The sequence below is a fragment of the Lacerta agilis genome, chromosome 9, assembly GCF_009819535.1.
Source record: "Lacerta agilis isolate rLacAgi1 chromosome 9, rLacAgi1.pri, whole genome shotgun sequence".
Taxonomy (NCBI): domain Eukaryota; kingdom Metazoa; phylum Chordata; class Lepidosauria; order Squamata; family Lacertidae; genus Lacerta; species Lacerta agilis.
In genome coordinates, this window is record NC_046320.1 from 15,203,738 (window position 1) to 15,221,471 (window position 17,734).

The 17,734-nt window shown below is 43.0% G+C and overlaps 2 protein-coding genes across 4 annotated transcripts in view; one reads left to right on the forward strand and one right to left on the reverse strand.

Annotated features, from left to right (window-relative positions):
* The first annotated feature begins 1,580 nt into the window (after positions 1-1,580).
* Positions 1,581-5,751, forward strand: SOD3 (superoxide dismutase 3). The gene is made up of 2 exons (XM_033160667.1): positions 1,581-1,740; positions 4,165-5,751. Exon 2 carries the CDS (start codon positions 4,193-4,195, stop codon positions 4,931-4,933), a length of 741 nt encoding a protein of 246 aa, XP_033016558.1. The 5' UTR covers positions 1,581-1,740; positions 4,165-4,192; the 3' UTR covers positions 4,934-5,751.
* A 6,036-nt stretch (positions 5,752-11,787) lies between these two features.
* Positions 11,788-17,734, reverse strand: part of CCDC149 (coiled-coil domain containing 149) — a 54,865-nt gene continuing 48,918 nt past the window's right edge. For 2 of the 3 annotated variants that reach the window (XM_033160311.1, XM_033160313.1), the window contains one exon: positions 11,789-12,774. In XM_033160311.1, the coding sequence (XP_033016202.1) occupies positions 12,194-12,774 (581 nt within the window). In that variant the 3' untranslated portion in view covers positions 11,789-12,193. Of the gene's footprint in view, positions 12,775-17,734 lie in introns of all 3 variants that reach the window. The other variant, XM_033160312.1, reaches the window with a different exon arrangement.

Here is a 17,734-nt window from a genome sequence, read left to right on the forward strand (position 1 = left end):
ATATGCATGCGGAGGGGAGTTTATGCGAAACCTCAAATTAAAATAGATGCTGAATGCACGTGGTAGAGAAAACATTATTTAAGGAGGGAGATGCACTCTAGAAAAAGGGATTTGCTGCTTTGAGAGAGGGAAGCTCTCACACAGGTAGTGAGCACTGGAAGGAAAAAATAACACAGAGGAACGGTAGCAAGGAGAGTTAAGCAGTTCTTTACGGTGGAGCAGAACGTCAGTGAACAAAAATAATAGGTGGAGCAGTGGCCTTAAAAATTCACCTGCTATCATTTACGGATGGCTCTCTTATGTATAAATGAATGGTTATTTTAGTATGTATTCCTTACTTCTGACACCTGCTTTCCTACATCTATTCCGTCTTCCAGTGTGGTGTAGTGGTTAAGAGTGGTAGACTTGTTATCTGGGGAACCGGGTTCGTGTCTCCGCTCCTCCACATGCAGCTGCTGGGTGACCTTGGGCCAGTGACACTTCTTTGAAGTCTCTCAGCCCCCACTCACCTCACAGAGTGTTTGTTGTCGGGGAGGAAGGGAAAGGAGAATGTTAGCCGCTTTGAGACTCCTTCAGGTAGTGAAAAGCGGAGTATCAAATCCAAACTCTTCTTCTTCTTCTCTCCCTGCATGCTTCTGTCTTCTGTTCTCTCCCTCTCCTTCTCTTGAACCTTCCGGAGGACTCCTAATCCTTCTTTCCTAGCTCAGACACACCAGAGTTCCCTGGTCCCTTGGTCTGCTACTTTCTGGTCCTGACTCCTTCCCTAGTTTCAACTCTCTAGCATCCAGGCAGCTCTGTCAATGGCAGGAACAGAGTCTGACCTCGCTCAATAGCAAGCAGTTACCCTAAAAAGGGGAGAGAGCAGTTCAGGCAGTGGCTGCAGATCTATGGCTGACAGACAGCTGAGCCAATCATTGCTAGGTGCTTCACTTCCCAAGAATTTTGCACGCCACGAAGTGTCAGTGTACAGAATCTATTACCCTTTTTTGTGCTGGGACATCAAATCTCCATAAATTTCCTGCAATCTTGCTTGTCAGCTCTGAGCGGTCTTGGCCTTAAAACAACTCTCCCAGGAACCACCAATGGAGAGGGGAACTTTTAGTTTCCAGACCAAACACCCCAGTGTTCAAAATTGTCTCTTCAAACGGTAACACAAGCCTCCTGTGCAACAATAGAAGTCATCACATAAAGCTTTCAAAACCTAGTTACTTTGGCTGGTTTTTTTATATATATAATTACAGCAATTTGGATAGGTAAATCAAGTTTCATTGCTAAGACGGGTCTTAAAAGCCCATTCCAAGGAGGCTTGATAACAGGAAAAATATTGCCGCCTAGTTGACAGATTCTGTATGAACTCATCAGCAAATTGACTAAACAAAGCCTTATTTAAATATTTTTCCTGTCACTTCATGCGGGAATCTTATTTCCTTTAGTGCATGAAGCAATGAAATATTAATTTTAAAGCATTTCTTTTTCTTTGAATAATCTGCAGGCTTTGCCTCTAGATTGATTTTAGGTGACATTCCCCCCTCCTCTCCTCATTTTTTCTCTCCTAACCACTCCCCTGAGCTACTATTACCTAACTTTTACATAAACAAGCAGAGCTCAGAGGCAGTAACTCAACAGCTGCCTGGAACCTAGACTTGCTTGCTTGTCACCCTTTGCGCAAAGAGACTGCACCCAACTGGAAAGTGTTTCGGGGAAACAAATCTTTGCAGAAGAAGGAATCCTGCGCTGAAGGTAGGACGATTGCAATTACTTTTAGAACCAGCTGAGGATGAAAACAGACATGCATTCTTAGGCTGTGTACATACTCCCATCCACACCGCTGGTTTCGGAAGCAGTTTACATTCAGTTCAGACTCTATTCTATCATTTCTAAGTTTTTATGAGTTTCCCCATCAAAACCAGCTTCAATCTGAATCGAGAAAAAGAGGGTTCTAGCTGTATTTTAAGGCGATAACATGCACACAGCATTAGTGTAACGGACATATATTCTCTGCCTTCAAAGGCAAGTAGCTTTGAAGGCAGCAAACACATGTTCAGACTACTTCCACTGCACTTAGTCTGTTTGTCTCGTCTTCGCCGTGTCTTAAATCCCACTGGGAAAGTCTTGACTTCTTTTTTCCCCAACTTTTGGGAAAACTCTGGCCATTTTGGGGAATGCTGAGGAAAAGGGGTGATCCAGCGTTGTGAGATTTTCCCAGCCATATTCAAGAGGGGTTGTGTGTGGGTTGTTCTTTGTTTTTTTGTTTTTAAATAAAGGGCATTGCTAGTTCCATGTCACAGAATCATAGAATTGTAGAGTTGAAGTGGGACGCGAGGGTCATCTAGTCCAACCCCCCCTGCAATGCAGGAACCAATCAGGTGGTGATAAATTTTACAACCAAATCTATGCGTGTTCCTGTAACTAAGTTGCTATAGAGAGGTGGCGAAGGAGCCAATCAGGCAAGATGAGGGAAGAATGGAGATTGGGCCTAACGAATACTTTTGTTATTACCTCAGAAATAACGTAGCCACCTAATATGTTTTCTGCTGTGGGGCTGGGGGATTTGAATTGGATAAACAATTGGGGTTTTTTAAATACCTCACCCCTGTTTAAAAACCAGACCCCCCCTGTTGCTTTAACATAAGCATGACATTGTTGAGATCGCCCAAAGACAGCTCTGAAATGCTGAGCTGTGAACCAGAAAGCCTTCCAAGTTCAAATCTCACCCCAGACATTAATATTCTTGTCTAGGTGTCCCTAAATAAGGTGGTCTACTTCAGTGTTTTTCAACCTTTTTTGGGCAAAGGCACACTTGTTTCATGAAAAAAATCACGAGGCACACCACCATTAGAAAATGTTAAAATTTTTAACTCTGTGCCTATATTGACTATATATAAAGTAATTCTCTTGAATAGAAATCAAATAAACACAAAGAAAGTATTTTCCCACGGCACACCAGGCAACATCTCGCGGCACACAGTGGTCTCCTTCACCCCATTGGAGGAGCAGTAACATCACCTGAGTGATAGACTTCTTCTAAGGATTGAGATCTCATATGTGAAAGTTTCACAGAACCATAGAATCGTAGATTTGGAAGGGACTCCAAGGGTCATCTAGTCCCAACCCTTTGCAATGCAGGAATCTCAACTAGATCCTACGTGACAGATGGCCAACCAATCTCTGCTTAAAAACCTCCAAACTCCCACTCTTGTGGGAGTCTGTTCCACTGTCAAACAGCTCTTACTGCCAGAAAGTTCCTCCTAATGCTTAGTCGGGATCTCCTTTCTTGTAGTTTGATTCCATTGTCGAAACAAAATAATAATAATAAAAATCATTCCAATAGCACCTTAGAGACCAGCTAAGTTTGACATTGGTATGAGCTTTTGTGTGCATGCACACTTCTTCAGATTCTTGGTTTGAGTCCTATCCTCCAGAGCAAGGGAAAACAAGCTTGCTCCGTCTTCCATGCGACAGCCCTTTAGATATCTGAAGATGACTATCATGTCTCCTCTTTACCATGCTAAAAGGTAAAGGTAAAGGGACCCCTGACCATTAGGTCCAGTTGCGAACGACACTGGGGTTGTGGCGCTCATCTCGATGTATTGGCCGACGGAGCCAGCGTACAGCTTCCGGGTCATGTGGCCACCATGACTAAGCCGCTTCTGGTGAACCAGAGCAGCACATGGAAACGCTGTTTACCTTAAATAATAATAATAATAATAATAATAATAATAATAATAATAATTTATTTGTACCCCGCCCATCTGGCTGGGCTTCCCTTCCCGCTGGAGCAGTACCTATTTATCTACTTGCACTTTGACGTGCTTTCGAACTGCTTGGTTGGCAGGAGCAGGGACTGAGCAACGGGAGCTCACCCCGTCGCGGGGATTCGAACCACCGACCTACTGATCGGCAAGCCCTAGGCTCTGTGGTTTTACCCACAGCGCCACCTGCGTCCCTATCTTTACCATGCTAAACATGGCCACTTCCCTCCACCATTTCTCATAAGGCTTGGTTTCCAGACCCTTGATCGTCTTGGTTGCCCTCCTCAGCACAATGATGTTATAAAATGCTGTTATTTATTATTATTATTATTAGTATTAGTATTATTATTCCTTTGGCGTTGGTGCTCTTATAAAAGCCACTGATGCCACTTTTCTTTGCATCTCTTCATACCCCTTTGCAGGTGCTGAGTAACTCCACCATGTTCTCGCTGCTGTTTCTTGCCACCGGCGTGGCCCTTTGTGTAACTGATGCCCAGCCTAATGAAGAAAATGCACTCCAAGACATGCAGAAAAAAGTCAACGACCTGTGGCTGAGTTTGCTCTATCCGCAGCTGTACGAGGATATAATCGCCTCCAACCGGACTGCTTATGCCTCCTGCTGGGTGAAACCCAGCCCCAAAGTAGGTGCAGACAAACCACAGGTGACAGGACACGTCCTGTTCAGGCAGGCCTACCCAAATGGGAAACTGGAAGCTATTTTCAACTTGGAGGGCTTTCCGGCAGGCACCAACTTAACCGGGAGAGCGATTCATGTCCACCAATACGGAGACCTCAGCGACGGCTGCGACTCGGCAGGCGGACACTACAACCCTTTCAAAGAAAACCACCCTCGTCACCCTGGGGACTTTGGGAACTTCTACTCTAAGGAAGGCAAGGTGAAGAAATATAAGGCCAATCTCGTGGCCACTCTGTTTGGCCCGTACAGCGTCATAGGGAGATCGGTTGTGATCCACGAGCAAGAAGACGACCTCGGGAAAGGGAACAACAAGGCCAGTTTGGAGAACGGCAACGCGGGCAAGCGCCTGGCTTGCTGCGTCATCGGGACATGCACCAAAAACCTGTGGGAAAGGCAGTTCCCCGAGGTTAAGGAGAAGAGGAAGAAAATGCTCACGACGAGAGAGGCAAGCAGCAGCTCACATGTCGTCGCTGCTAAACCATAGGGAAAGTCTTCTGGTTCTTTTGAGAAAGTGTAAGATACGCCTTTTGCTCTGTCATAGTGCTCCGCTCCTTAAGCAGATTAATAATAAAAAGTAGCAGCATATTATTTAAGGGTTCAAACTTGCTCCCCCCCCCCAGCTCTAAAGTTTATCCTTGATATAGTAAGGAGGACTGTATGCTTCACTACTGAAATCTTGAGCAACCCTGCTTATTGTGTGCCATATCTCTTAGGGGGAAAATATCAAGAACAAGAAAGCTGGAGGAACAAACGGTAAAAATAAATGTCTCCAACTAAGATGATGTGCTCTGTTTTTCCTATATACCTGAAACGCATAAAGAAAATACTCCCCTTTCAACTGTTTGAGGATGGGCTGGCAGACAGTGATAACAGCTTTCCCCCCAGAGCTCAGGTAGGAGTTTGTGTGTTATTTCTATTTTAAAACTTCAGATCCATTATTTTATTCTGCTTATATTTGCAGGTTTTACTTCCTAACTCTTTTTAAGCTTCTTAGCTGGTTTGAGTTATCCACAGTCCTGTAGCTGTGTCGCACTGTTTATATTTGAAGCAAGTGTTTCCAAAAACATTCCTGACTTTTTCTTAGTAACTGAATAAATATTTGGAAAAAGTGTGATTTGAATGACTTCTGGTTGAATTGTGTAATGCCGTTCGTGCAATGTTGATAAATCAAGGGGGGGGGGATCTCTTTCTGCATGCTTTCAAGAGTGAAAAAGATGCCATGAACTATGCCACAGAAGCACAGCAATGTAGTTTTGTGCAGCTGTTGAGAGTACTGAACTAATAAAATAAGAGCAAAATATATTTTTCATTCCAGAAGTTGTTTTGTTTTTGCAGTTCTGAAAAAAGTTTCTGACGAGCGTTCAAAGGGCAAAATCTAGGTTTGTTTTTTTAAAAAAAAATCAGCGAGTTTTTCCAGTGACAAATTCAAGGACAAGCAAACTAGAGAAAATATGAACTTTCGTATGTACTGGTGTACGTGTTTATCTCTTAAAACATTTGGCCATTGATCTGACAAATACACACATAACCTGACACTGCTTCTTAAACTATTGTGGCTTATCACATTTCTTTCTATATATATTTTTTAACAGAACCACCACATTTTTCTAAATATGTGAGGATGCTTGGATAGGTTCTGAATTAAAATCCCACTGTTGCCTGGATCTTTTGTGGCCACAATCCTGCAGTCAAACTATATACCAAGTGAGAGCAAGTAAAAATTAGGTTGATGCTTCAGCATGTGGAATAAATGTCAAAAGAGAACACGTATACCCAGCTCATAATGCTATTTGTACTGAAGTTGCACAAAGCACTTGAAAGTACACCAGCAGCTGCGATGCACCAGAGTTTAAGACCAAGTGAGTCATGTTATAAAAATGAAGAAAAAACAACACAAAATATAGATAAATATATTAGGAAATGTCTTTATTACAATTGACAAAATATATATATTACTTGATGCCAGGGTTGCAATGAAAGCAAGGCCTGCAAATAAATAGAATACACATTTTTAAAGGAAACTATTAATCAGCAGCAGAATTTTATAAAGCAATTAAAGGTTTTTTTTAAAAAAACAACAACATGATTTCCACCCGATTTATTAAAATACATTCTTGAGAGCTCTTGGCTTAAAAAAAAAAACTTCTGATGAATGATATAAAACACCCTGTACATAAAATTAGCCTCCCCTACCAAAAGATTGCTTTCCCCTTCAAAAACAGGTTGTTTCCATGACCACTGAAAATTTGCACTATTGAATGATTTATCAAACACCTTTTTAACATAAAAGAGTCTTAAAATGTAACATTTGAGGGTTTTGTTTTTTTACATTACAGTGTTCAGTGCCTTTTGCAGAAGAATGCGAGGAAATCCTTAAAAGAAAAGCTTTAAAGAAACACCTGAACTTATGAAAGGAGTCTTAATTTCTGAGAGCCTCCAGAACTGATAAAAATGAAAAATGAGTCTTAGGTGAGAAAAAGAAACAAAAAGCCCAGAAGAACTTTCCATAGCAGATCCCTATTCAGAATCGTAAGACTAGATTTACTTCATTTTACAGCTGAAGCCTGATAATCGCAGCCCTATGCTGGGTTCTGTCTCTTTCTTGGTCGAACTGGACCGAACCTTTGAAACTGGATTTTAATTTTTTCTATCATGAATGGCAATGTTCAACTCCCCCCCCAGCCCCCACTGAGTGAACACTCTCAGTGTCCTCATTGTATCCATGTCCCTGTGTGAAGAGCTTACCCCCCCCCCCCTGAAAGAGAATGGCAGCTACTCATTTTATGGGACAAATAATGGGGCACATCCAGCAACACCAGGAAGGCTAAAGTGGAGCAGGATGAAGCTCCCCCCCCCCCCCGAGCTGGACGCACAATCTTCATTGCATCCACACCCCCACTGCACACTGGAGGACAAAGCCCTGAAACAGAGAGCCTGCTGCAATTCCCAGTACAGGGAGCTATAAATTGTGCAGGGAGGTTTTACAAGTACAGGAAGCTCTCCCTTGCAGCCATTTAACTTCCAGCGTGAAAAGGGCTTCATTGCACGAATGCTGGAATAGGGCTTAGGTTGCCACGGGACGTTTGGAACTTGGAATGTAAAAATAATATGTAGATCTACTGTGGTGCACTTCCATGTTCAAAGGTGATTATCATAGAGTTGGAAGGGGGCTCCCAGGGTCATCTAGTCCAACCCCCTGCAATTATATGCCACAAGTGATAAGGGGAATGGGCACTCTTGTACCCAGACGTCCAGGCTTCATTACCATTGGCATTTACTGTTTTCCGCAACTGAAAAATCTATAGTAGATGCAAGTGCAAATTTATGGGGCCACGTACTGGTTTCAACTGGGAGCTAAACGAATATAGCTGTAATACTATAACCTGTGCAAATGGCAATCAAAAACGAAATGAAAGCTCCCTCGGATTTTTGATAGCAAAGAATTAAGTCCCAACAAGGAAGCACAACTGACACTCATAAGAGCCTCTGCAATAAATAGCATCAACTGTGCTGCTCTCAGATAAACAAGCCAATGTTTTTGAGGCTGAAGGCTGCTGCTGTAAGCACAGTAGGGAGTAAGCCCTATTAAGCCACAGGGGGACTTACTTGTGAGTAAACATGCGTGATTTAGGTCTAAAGTAGATGTCATTGGATGTACCATCACTTTATCAGCCTGCCTTCTCTTCTCTGTAAGGGTGAGACATGGAATGTGCCCCACTTGACCTTTAAATGATTAAGGAAGCCAGCAAATCAAAAATTGGAATTGGAGGAGCAGAAGAACGGAGAGAAAGTAAACCAGGAAGAGTGTTATTGACAGGAATTCAGCTATAACATGGGGCCATCACATTGCCTGATTTAAAAAACCCAAAAAATCTGTATCACCAGAAGTCTAGATATAAGATCACACATACCGTACTTTTTGCTCCATAAGACGCACTTTTTCCTCCTAAAAAGTAAGGGGAAATATCTGTGCGTCTTATGGAGCGAATGGTGGTCCCTGGAGCTGAATTGCCCAGGGGCCAAAAGAGGATCATGCTTTTTATTTTACAAAGAGAAAAGGGGGTGTTGAAAGGACCCCGCTCAGCAGCTGATCAGCAAGAGATCGGGAGAGAGATAAGAGTCCCGGTTCCCTTTCAGCCCCGCCCTCCTTTGTTGAATGTGCTGCAGAGGGAGGTTGTTTGTTTCCCCAGTGACATGTGACTGGCTGATTAGATTATCTGTCTGGAAACTGTAGAAAAGGCTCCCTTTCCTTTAGAAGCTGCAGAAATGTGAGTTGAACCCCATAAAAATGGGGCTTTTCCTCTTTGCTTTTCCCCCTTTGCAAAAAAGCTGCAAAACTTTTAGCTGATCCTCAAAAAAAACCCAGGGCTTTTCCCTTTGCAAAAAAACTGCAAAACTTTTAGCTGATCCTCAAAAAAACAGGGTTTTTCCCTTTGCAAAAAAAGTTGCTAAACTTTTAGCTGATCCTCAAAAAAACAGGGCTTTTAGAGGAGGAAAACAGGGGAAAAAAATTTCCCTGGGTTTCCTCCTCTAAAAATGAGGTGCGCCCTATGGTCCGGTGCACCCTATGGAGCGAAAAATACGGTAGTTACAGTGAGTGGCAACACTGGAAGTGAAGCAAAGAGGGAACTGGCTACTTCATGGATTTGAATAGTGACTGGGTCTGGGAAGTTCAATTATCATTTAACCTGCTGTATCCCGTCGCTCTTTGCAACTGTGTAAGTAGTCACTGAATCACCCCCTGCTCTTTGGAGTACTGAAGTTTTTAGATCATAGAGCCGAGGAATGTTTATTTTTAGGGAACAGCATATCTGTTACTAATACCTTAATAGCTACATGCATTGTTTAAAAACTGACTTGCTTCTTCCGGTATGTATTTGCTTTTACACATATATGACCTTAATTCAATCTCTCCCTATGATAGCATCATTCCAGCTCACCGGAAGCTACGGATCTCAAATGAAAACATTTTCACTAGCACAGCTGGGCTCCAAACTAGACGCTACTTAAAAAATGCAAATGGCAGCCCTCACTCCATAATTTAAAGCAGTGCAAAACATTGGCCATTCATGGTATGAACTTGTATATGTTAAGCTGCCCTCCCTACTTGACTATTTTTTCTGCACTAGGACTTCATCAGCATTAGCTGTAGCCCTTATCAAGGCTGTGACAAAACCAGAAAGAAATATACATCTTGAAATGAACATTGGGATGTGGAATGTCTTATTTATGATGAGCAAAATTCCAGAATTTCATATTCATAAGTTTGGTGCATATTCATTACTCTTCCCACTGTATCAGTTTTGTCATTCCTATAACAACAAATCGAGACAATAAGGCTATCTGTTATTTTACCAATAAAAGCACAAACGCTGTGCTGAGTCGATAACATTGTCAGCTACTCTATCAATAAAAGCAACAGTACCACAAATTCAAGAGATAACGTAATCCTCCCCCTTCTCCTCCACTGCACTATGAGGAATGAAATTATGCAAACTAATAAATGGTTCAACTTTTCTCATATTAATGCAAGAGACAAAAGCATTTAATTTAGAATAAACCAGTGTTGCTCAAAAAGAATGGGATGCAAATAGCAGAGTGGTGCAATGCCCAAGATCAAGGGAGTATTAAAGGAATACTGCAGAGTCTCTCTCTCTCTCTCTCTCCCCCCCCCCTTTTCTCTTGGAACAGAGAAACTGAACGGGTTGGAAAAGTAAAGAAAGATTGAAACAAAACTCTCCGGCTTTGAAAATGCTGTCATTTGTTCTGTGTCCATGTGGAAACATTCCACAATCTTTGGCCTAAAAGGAATCTCCACATACTGTAGATGGATGCCTAATGACTTCCTTGTTCCCTTGCTGTACTGGAAGAAGAAAGAGCAAGGGGTACAGAGAGAGAGCGAGAGAGAGATCAAATGGGGTTTCTCTAGCAGCCAAACATTTGTTAGAACCAGTAATTGTTCCAGCTGGCTGGAGGATCCTGAATCTGGAAGCTCTTTTCAGGGTTCCTCTGGGTTCCAAGCCTGGGGTACAATCTGCTTGTCCACTTTGGAGTCCCTTCATCAAAGCAACACTTGCTATCTAGCTCAGCTGACTTTCAAGGGTTGGGTCTGCCACTGCTTCCAGCACGAACCTGCTAACAAGCAGCCTGTAACAATGTGCAGCTGGCAGGTATTTATTTTGTAAAGCTAAGGCTCAATACGGGAAGGATTTCCCTCCTTTCTTACGAACAGCATTGTTAAATTTGGATTAATCCCCTCTCCAATTGGTTTTAAGTTCTAGGAGTGAGAAATGAACATTTACAGGCAATTAGGTTCCCAAGCCAGCAGGAAAATTGCCTCTACGGCTGGAGGCCCAGACAAGCTCTACAGCTGCTGAGATTGTTTCTTTTTTTTTGTGCGGGGGGGGGGGGGGAGAGACCAAACCAAAAAACACAAAAATCAGGCCTCCCTTTAGCTCCACAGCTGCAAAATATCCACAATAAATATTACACAGCCATTGTCCTACCAGGAACCGCAAGGAAACACTTCAGAATCAGTGGAAGTAGGCTATGGAAAGCTTTGCTCAGCAGGCGCAGGAAGCCCTAAAGACTCTCTCCCAATGGAAACTAATTGATTGCCACCACGGGAAGAATTGAAGAGAGAAAATGGCTACGAAAAAGAGTAATTTCAACTATTATCCACAAGGCTAATGGATCAGAAGGGAAAGAAAAATATATACTTCCCTAGGTGTACACTTTTGAGTTTAAATGCTGCTCAAATGAAAGCAGAGAAGGCATCTGGCTTCCAACTCTTCCCTGGTTTAAGCCCAAAAAGACGTCATTCTGACACGGAAGGAGTTCAGCTTCCATTTCTAGGCCAGGCGAACTCCATTTGATACAACCCAAAGTATGAGCCATAAGAGAGATGCGGGAAGTCAAGAACTGAAGTAGAGAGAAGTGGAGAGGGGGGGGGGGAGAAAGAGGAGAGGAAGAGAGCGAGAGCTCACAGATTGCATGGAAGATGGGGCAGGATCAGGGAAAAGAGGAAGGGGTGGTAGTACATACATGGCCAGCAAGGCCAGCCTTGTCAATACGCTGTTGTGCCTTAGTATTTACCGGAAAAAGCTCATTCAAAATAGAAACAGCAAAATAGGCTGTGTGATTGTGTGTCTGTAAGTAATTAATCAGATGACCAGACATTCTGTATGTACAGCCACCAGTTATATCAAGGTAATTTGTTGTTTACTATAAAACTGTGTGTGCCAGGAAGAATCACCCCACCACCACCACCCTGAGAAACCGAAAGCTCGTTCATTGAAGCCTTTATGTTTTACCATTTCTGATTCTGTTGGCTTCACCAAAGGCAACTCCTCCCCCCCCCCACCCTGACGTTCCAGGCTCTTAAGAGACATTCAAACAGGCACTGCACCAAGAATTATACATACTAAAGAGACAGAGATGTAACTGACGTGATAAAGCATAATGATGGGGTGCTAAGCCCCATTATTCTCAATTATGTCACTCTATCTAATAACGTTAATCGCAGCAAATAGCAGAGGGCAAAATTCTGAAAGCCATCATTTTACTCCTGCTCCTTTTTTCACATTTCTCTAGGATCTGTTTGTACATACCAAAGTGTTTGAAGTGTGTGTGTGTGTGTGTGTTAGGGGATCTTTCTCGACAGACAAACAAGGAGGCGGCTGAGAGAAGCTTGGCGAGACTGGGGACACATCCTTTCAGAAAACAATGCCACGGTCAAAGAGAGTCACGGTGAGCCCAGATCAGAAGCACCGTCTGTAACTGTCACAGCTGCAGGTACATTATCTGGAATGTCGCTGAAATCTGGAGCTGGGAGAGTTTGCTTTTCATCACCCTCGGCGTCCACTGTGTCACCGCTTTCATCCTTTTTGTCACAAAGAATCTCAGTGTCACTTTCCGAGGTTCCTGTCTCTTCTTCCGCGGCCTGCTTCTCGTTTGCGTGTTTGTTCCCCCCGAGGCTGCAGGGCTCTGTGGAGTCAAAGGGAGGAGGGCTGGGCAAGGGGGATCCGCCTTCGGATGAGCTGCTGAGCTCTGGCTGACCTGCTGCCTGGCTCTCTGTCAAACATTCTGCTCTGCTCCCTTCCAGTTCTGCAGCTGCCTGCTCCTCTGTCAGCTTAATGATTTCATTCCCAAACCCATTTGCACCGTCTTCCTCAGAAGGAAACTGGGGTAATGATGGATGAAAATGATTGGTTTTGTTACCGTTGTTTTGGTTTGTGCAGGAATCATCAGAAACTGCAGCCGTTTTCTCTGGAAGTGTCAATTCTGTTTTAACGGCACACGTTTCCTCTTGTTCTCTGGTTTCTTCTAGAAGAGAAAAATGGGGAAACATCGCATTTATGTGGATATAAAGCACAGTTCCCGGTTTGGAGGGTAACCAGAAGTGGGCACCTCCATAACACAGAAAGTGAATTGTCTTGAAGCCTGTCCTCAGGCAGTACACCCTTCAGACAATACTCAGAAGAATGAGGAGGGGTACACACTATTAAATCTTCCTTCTTATTGCTGTCTTTGAATGTCCAAAAAAAGTCTCTAAGAATGACCTAGGCCATAGTTTGTTATTTCACTCAATGGGTCGGTTCAGATGTAACAAGAACAGGTGTTGTGTTCATACATTTCCTGCTCCTGGATCAGCATCTGGTTTCATATCCTGGTAAAGTTGTCTTGAGATTAAACCACAGTTTCCCGGTTCAAATGAAACGGTTTAACAAACTGTGGTTTAACAAACTCCAGGGGGTTTTAAATTGTGACATGCAAGAGAAAGGAGGAAGAAGTGGGTGGGCATATAATTCTCAGTCTAAAACTCTATGGTTTATAAGAGCAATTATCACTACATCTGAGCTAGCCCAGCGGCTCACATTCCACAATGACATTTCCCATTCCCCATTCAATTCACTCTCCCATTTACACATTACTCTCAGAAGCATCTTCTATTTGGCTCCTTCAAAGCTACTCCATAGAAAACATGTGCCAATGATTTCGTTCCTCATCCCACTAAATTGTGATCTCTGTCCTGCCGGGACACCAACCCCATGGAAGCGAAGCATATACCCAGCCTTGCCATTCCTGAGAAGCGTGGGACAAAGTGATGAGAGAAGGAACTAGACTAGACCTTAAATTTTCAGGAGGGGGGGGAAAGTTTAGTATAAGAAACAAAGCTGAACTGACACTTACTTGAATTCATGTAACACACTCTTTAAAAAACAAACCCCAATTACATTGAGTCTGGAGACAGCCTGAAGTTACAGTAAAGATGTCTGAATCTCTTGAGTATTAATTAGTATGACCACCGTTTAAGTGCTGTATTTTTAATATTTGGGGGCAGATAAAACAGGGGAGTGTGGAGGAAAAAATGAAAAGGAAAAACAAAGCAGAGGGACAGAAAAAGTATGAGAATTTAAGGGAAGAAAGTTTTATTTCCCATTGGAAATGCTAACTGCAGAACAGAACAACTTAATAAATAATAGGATAGCAAAGAACATCACAGTGTAATGAGGTGGTTGTGAAGGCTCTATTTCTGCCACTACCTTCTGTATGTTGCTCTTCAAAATACCTCAAGAATTCAGAAAGAGCATAGGACAGAGGTCCACAGCTCCCTTAACCAACTACATTCTTTCTGCTGCACCCCTGTGGGGCTCGGGAGCGCATCTTTGTCACCCCTTGCCTGCAGAGCTGGCAGCCTCTCACCCTTTGCTTGCGGCACCATTTGCTTGCGGAGCTTATAGCCAGGGCTGCTGCAATAAACAGCTGTGCAAACTTTGGGGAGGCAGAGACTTGAAAGGGCATCAGATGAGGGAGGGAAAGAAAGAGGGACAGAGGCTAGTGTTGCCTGTGACACCTCTGACCATCATTCAAGGCACCCCAGGGTGCCATGGCACACTGGCTGAAAACCACTGGCATAGGATATCAATTCATACACTGTAGCACCTCAGAAAACAAGTGCAGGACCTGCATTTTTAGCCCCCTCTTACAGCATTAACTCTCTCTGTGTGTGTGTAAAGCTAACAAACTCCAGCTCTGAAGAGTTCTAATTTCCCATATGCAGAGCTGTTTTGAAGGGGGTAGTTCTGACATCTTATCCGTCACCTCAGTTCTGAAGCAGAGAAGGTCTTATGAGAATTGTGCTTAACCCTAAACCCTCAGGTTTCGTGTTCCACCTTAACAAGTTCTGATTCTCAGCAAGCTGAATTTAACATCCAACACCTCTTGTGCACTCCGGCAGAATCACAGGCGCCCATGACACCAATTTGGGCATTCAATTCCCCAATGTGATTAGAATCACGTGAGGAAGAGCAAAGACAAGCTGGCCGGCTGGCCCCATCCCCTCTGCCGTGCCCCCAGTATTTGGCCCTCCTCCTGCCCGCATGCTAAAGGACTGAATACTTGCAGCAGGAAGCCCGCTGTACTCATCAGGGCCGACCCACCAATGAGGCAAGGTGAGGTGACCACCTCAGGCGGCAGCAGATCTGGCCTCCAAGGGATGCCTCACCCACAGCTGCTGTGGGTGCACTCCTGCCTTGTTCCCAATATAAAACTTTATCCCCTGCTTGTTCCTGATGCAGGTCTTTGCCCTTCTTCCCTGGCGAGTAGGGCCCTGCCATTTTCTGCTTTGCCTCGGGGGCGGCCAAAATGCCTTGGGCCAGCCCAGGTACTCAAGAGGCTTTGCTGTGAATGAGAACTCTTATTGTACAAGATTCTAAATCTGACAGAGAGGTTTTAATGAACTATACCACAGGCTTTTTCTTTCCAGCGCATGAAGAGCAGCAGACCTGCAGATCTGACAAAGGGAGTAAGGCTAGCGAGTACATCTCTGCTCTTCCTCGTGCACTTTTAACGGAGCGAGAGGACCTGAGCATGCGCAACACATAGATCTACTATTTGGGTAGATTCACGTGTGATTTATCAACACAGAATAAATTATGATTGCAAAGGTCGATTTGGTTCCATGAACTTGGCTGAGGGCAGCATGGGTAACAGGAACAAGGTACAGTACATGCATGATTTCTCTTTATCCACAAGTCTTCCACTACATAGTTGGCTCCAAAAAAATAGCCAGGCCTAACCACTTTTAAGATGCAAGTCCAGCTCATTCACGGAATTAAAAAATGTGTAACTGTGATCAGATCAGGCACTGAAATGCATAGGAAGTATGTGCTTGTGGACCCTCACTTCCCATTTCTTTATATCTTATGTTTATTTATTTTAAAACATTTATAATCTACTTAATATTTTAAAACTCTCTAAGCAGTGTACAAGGGACGCGGGTGGCACTGTGGTCTAAACCACAGAGCCTAGGGCTTGCCGATCAGAAGGTCGGTGGTTCGAATCCCCGCGACAGGGTGAGCTCCCGTTGCTCAGTCTCAGCTCCTGCCAACCTAGCAGTTTGAAAGCATGTCAAAGTGCAAGTAGATAAATAGGTACTGCTCTGGCGGGAAGGTAAACGGTGTTTCCGTGCACTGCTCTGGTTTGCCAGACGTGGCTTAGTCATGCTAGTCACATGACCCGGGAAAACTGTCTGCGGACAAACGCTGGCTCCCTTGGCCTGTAAAGCGAGATGAGTGCCGCAATCCCATAGATGCCTTTGACTGGATGTAACCGTCCAGGGGTCTTTTACCTTTTTAAGCAGTGTACAGTGTAATATTTTGTAAGAAGTATCCTTAAAAAATCATCTTAAAATAAATAAAACAGTGATATAAAGCCATATAAAACAGGAATTTGAATTCATTTATATAAATGCATTCTATCCCAAACCTTTCCTGCCACACCATTTCAAATTCCAATACTGTGATCAGAATGGACTATGCAAAACTGAATAGCAGTATGCAAAGTAACCACATGCTCATATTATTAAATGCTGAATTTCTAATTTTCTTAGTGCAAAATGTGTGCTTAATATACAAACAGCCTTGATTATAGCTGATCCAAATGCATTAAGATACATGGGGGACCTCCAGATCAGACTCCGAGAGGGCAGTAAGGTGTGGAGAAAAGTTTGCTTACTTGTTAGTTTGATGGAATGATTGTCCCTGGAGCCTGTTAGATAATTGGGGTTAGTCTGCTTGCAATATTTTATGATGGAATGGTTAATAGGCTACTTCAAATTACGCTTATTTTCTACTAGAGGAGAAAAGAAAATCAGTTTGCCAGGTTCATGGAACTAAATCAACCTTGGAGTCAGATTTTATCTGACACTGCAATAGATTAATAATAAAAAAAATCAAAGAAAAGCCATGTTCTAATTACTGTGAGGAACTAGTACGAACTGTATGCTGTGCATCAGACCTGCATGAATAAGAATTAGAAAGGAAGGCCAACATCGTATGAACTTTAAATAGCATTGGCCACATATAAATATATATTTGTATTTTCCCGTTCAGACTTGCCCATTCCCTTGACTCACGAAGAGTCAGACAAAAGCTGAGCTGCCAATCTGCCAACACTGACAAGGAGCTCTAGATAGATAGATATTTATTATGGCCATTGGCCCATCACACACGATTTTTCAAACAACATATGACATACAACATATGTATACTTAGCCTTTCTACTTAGAACTTCGAAAGGACTCTAAAGTAACAGACTAAGCAGTAAATTTACAACATAAAACATCACCCCCTATTTATAAAATTATAAAAACTATAAAAAATTATAAAAACATCAATTAAGGTAACACATATAAATATATATTTGTATTTTCCCGTTCAGACTTGCCCATTCCCTTGACTCACGAAGAGGGGGCATACAGACAAAAGCTGAGCTGCCAATCTGCCAACACTGACAAGGAGCTCTCTGCTCCCCAACCTGGTCAAATTGGAACCATCATCCCCATGCCAGTGTTTTCCTGTTTGTGCCCGTTTTTGGTGCACCCATAATGTGTCTCGACTTCCTCAATTGCCAATTTTAAATTCAAGGAAATTGCAAGTATGGTTGGACGAAAATCTGCTTTATTTACATGCTTGGAGTAGCTAGAATACCTCACCCCTCAAACAATCTGATAAATTATTGTTTTTTAATCTGACCTAATCCAGTCCTTTTGACTAAACATGGATTTCTAGTGCAAGACATCCTATACACATCTTATCAGAAGTAAGCCCCACTGTGTTCAGTGGGACTCAATCCCAGGTAAACATGTATAGAATTTCAGCCTGTGTTAACACATCCCTTTTACACTTTGCACAGAATGAGGTGATACGATTCTGGATTGCACTACCTCAGACCAGAGATGGAGAGTCATTTAAAAAAAAAAAAGTTATCAACATTAGAAAAT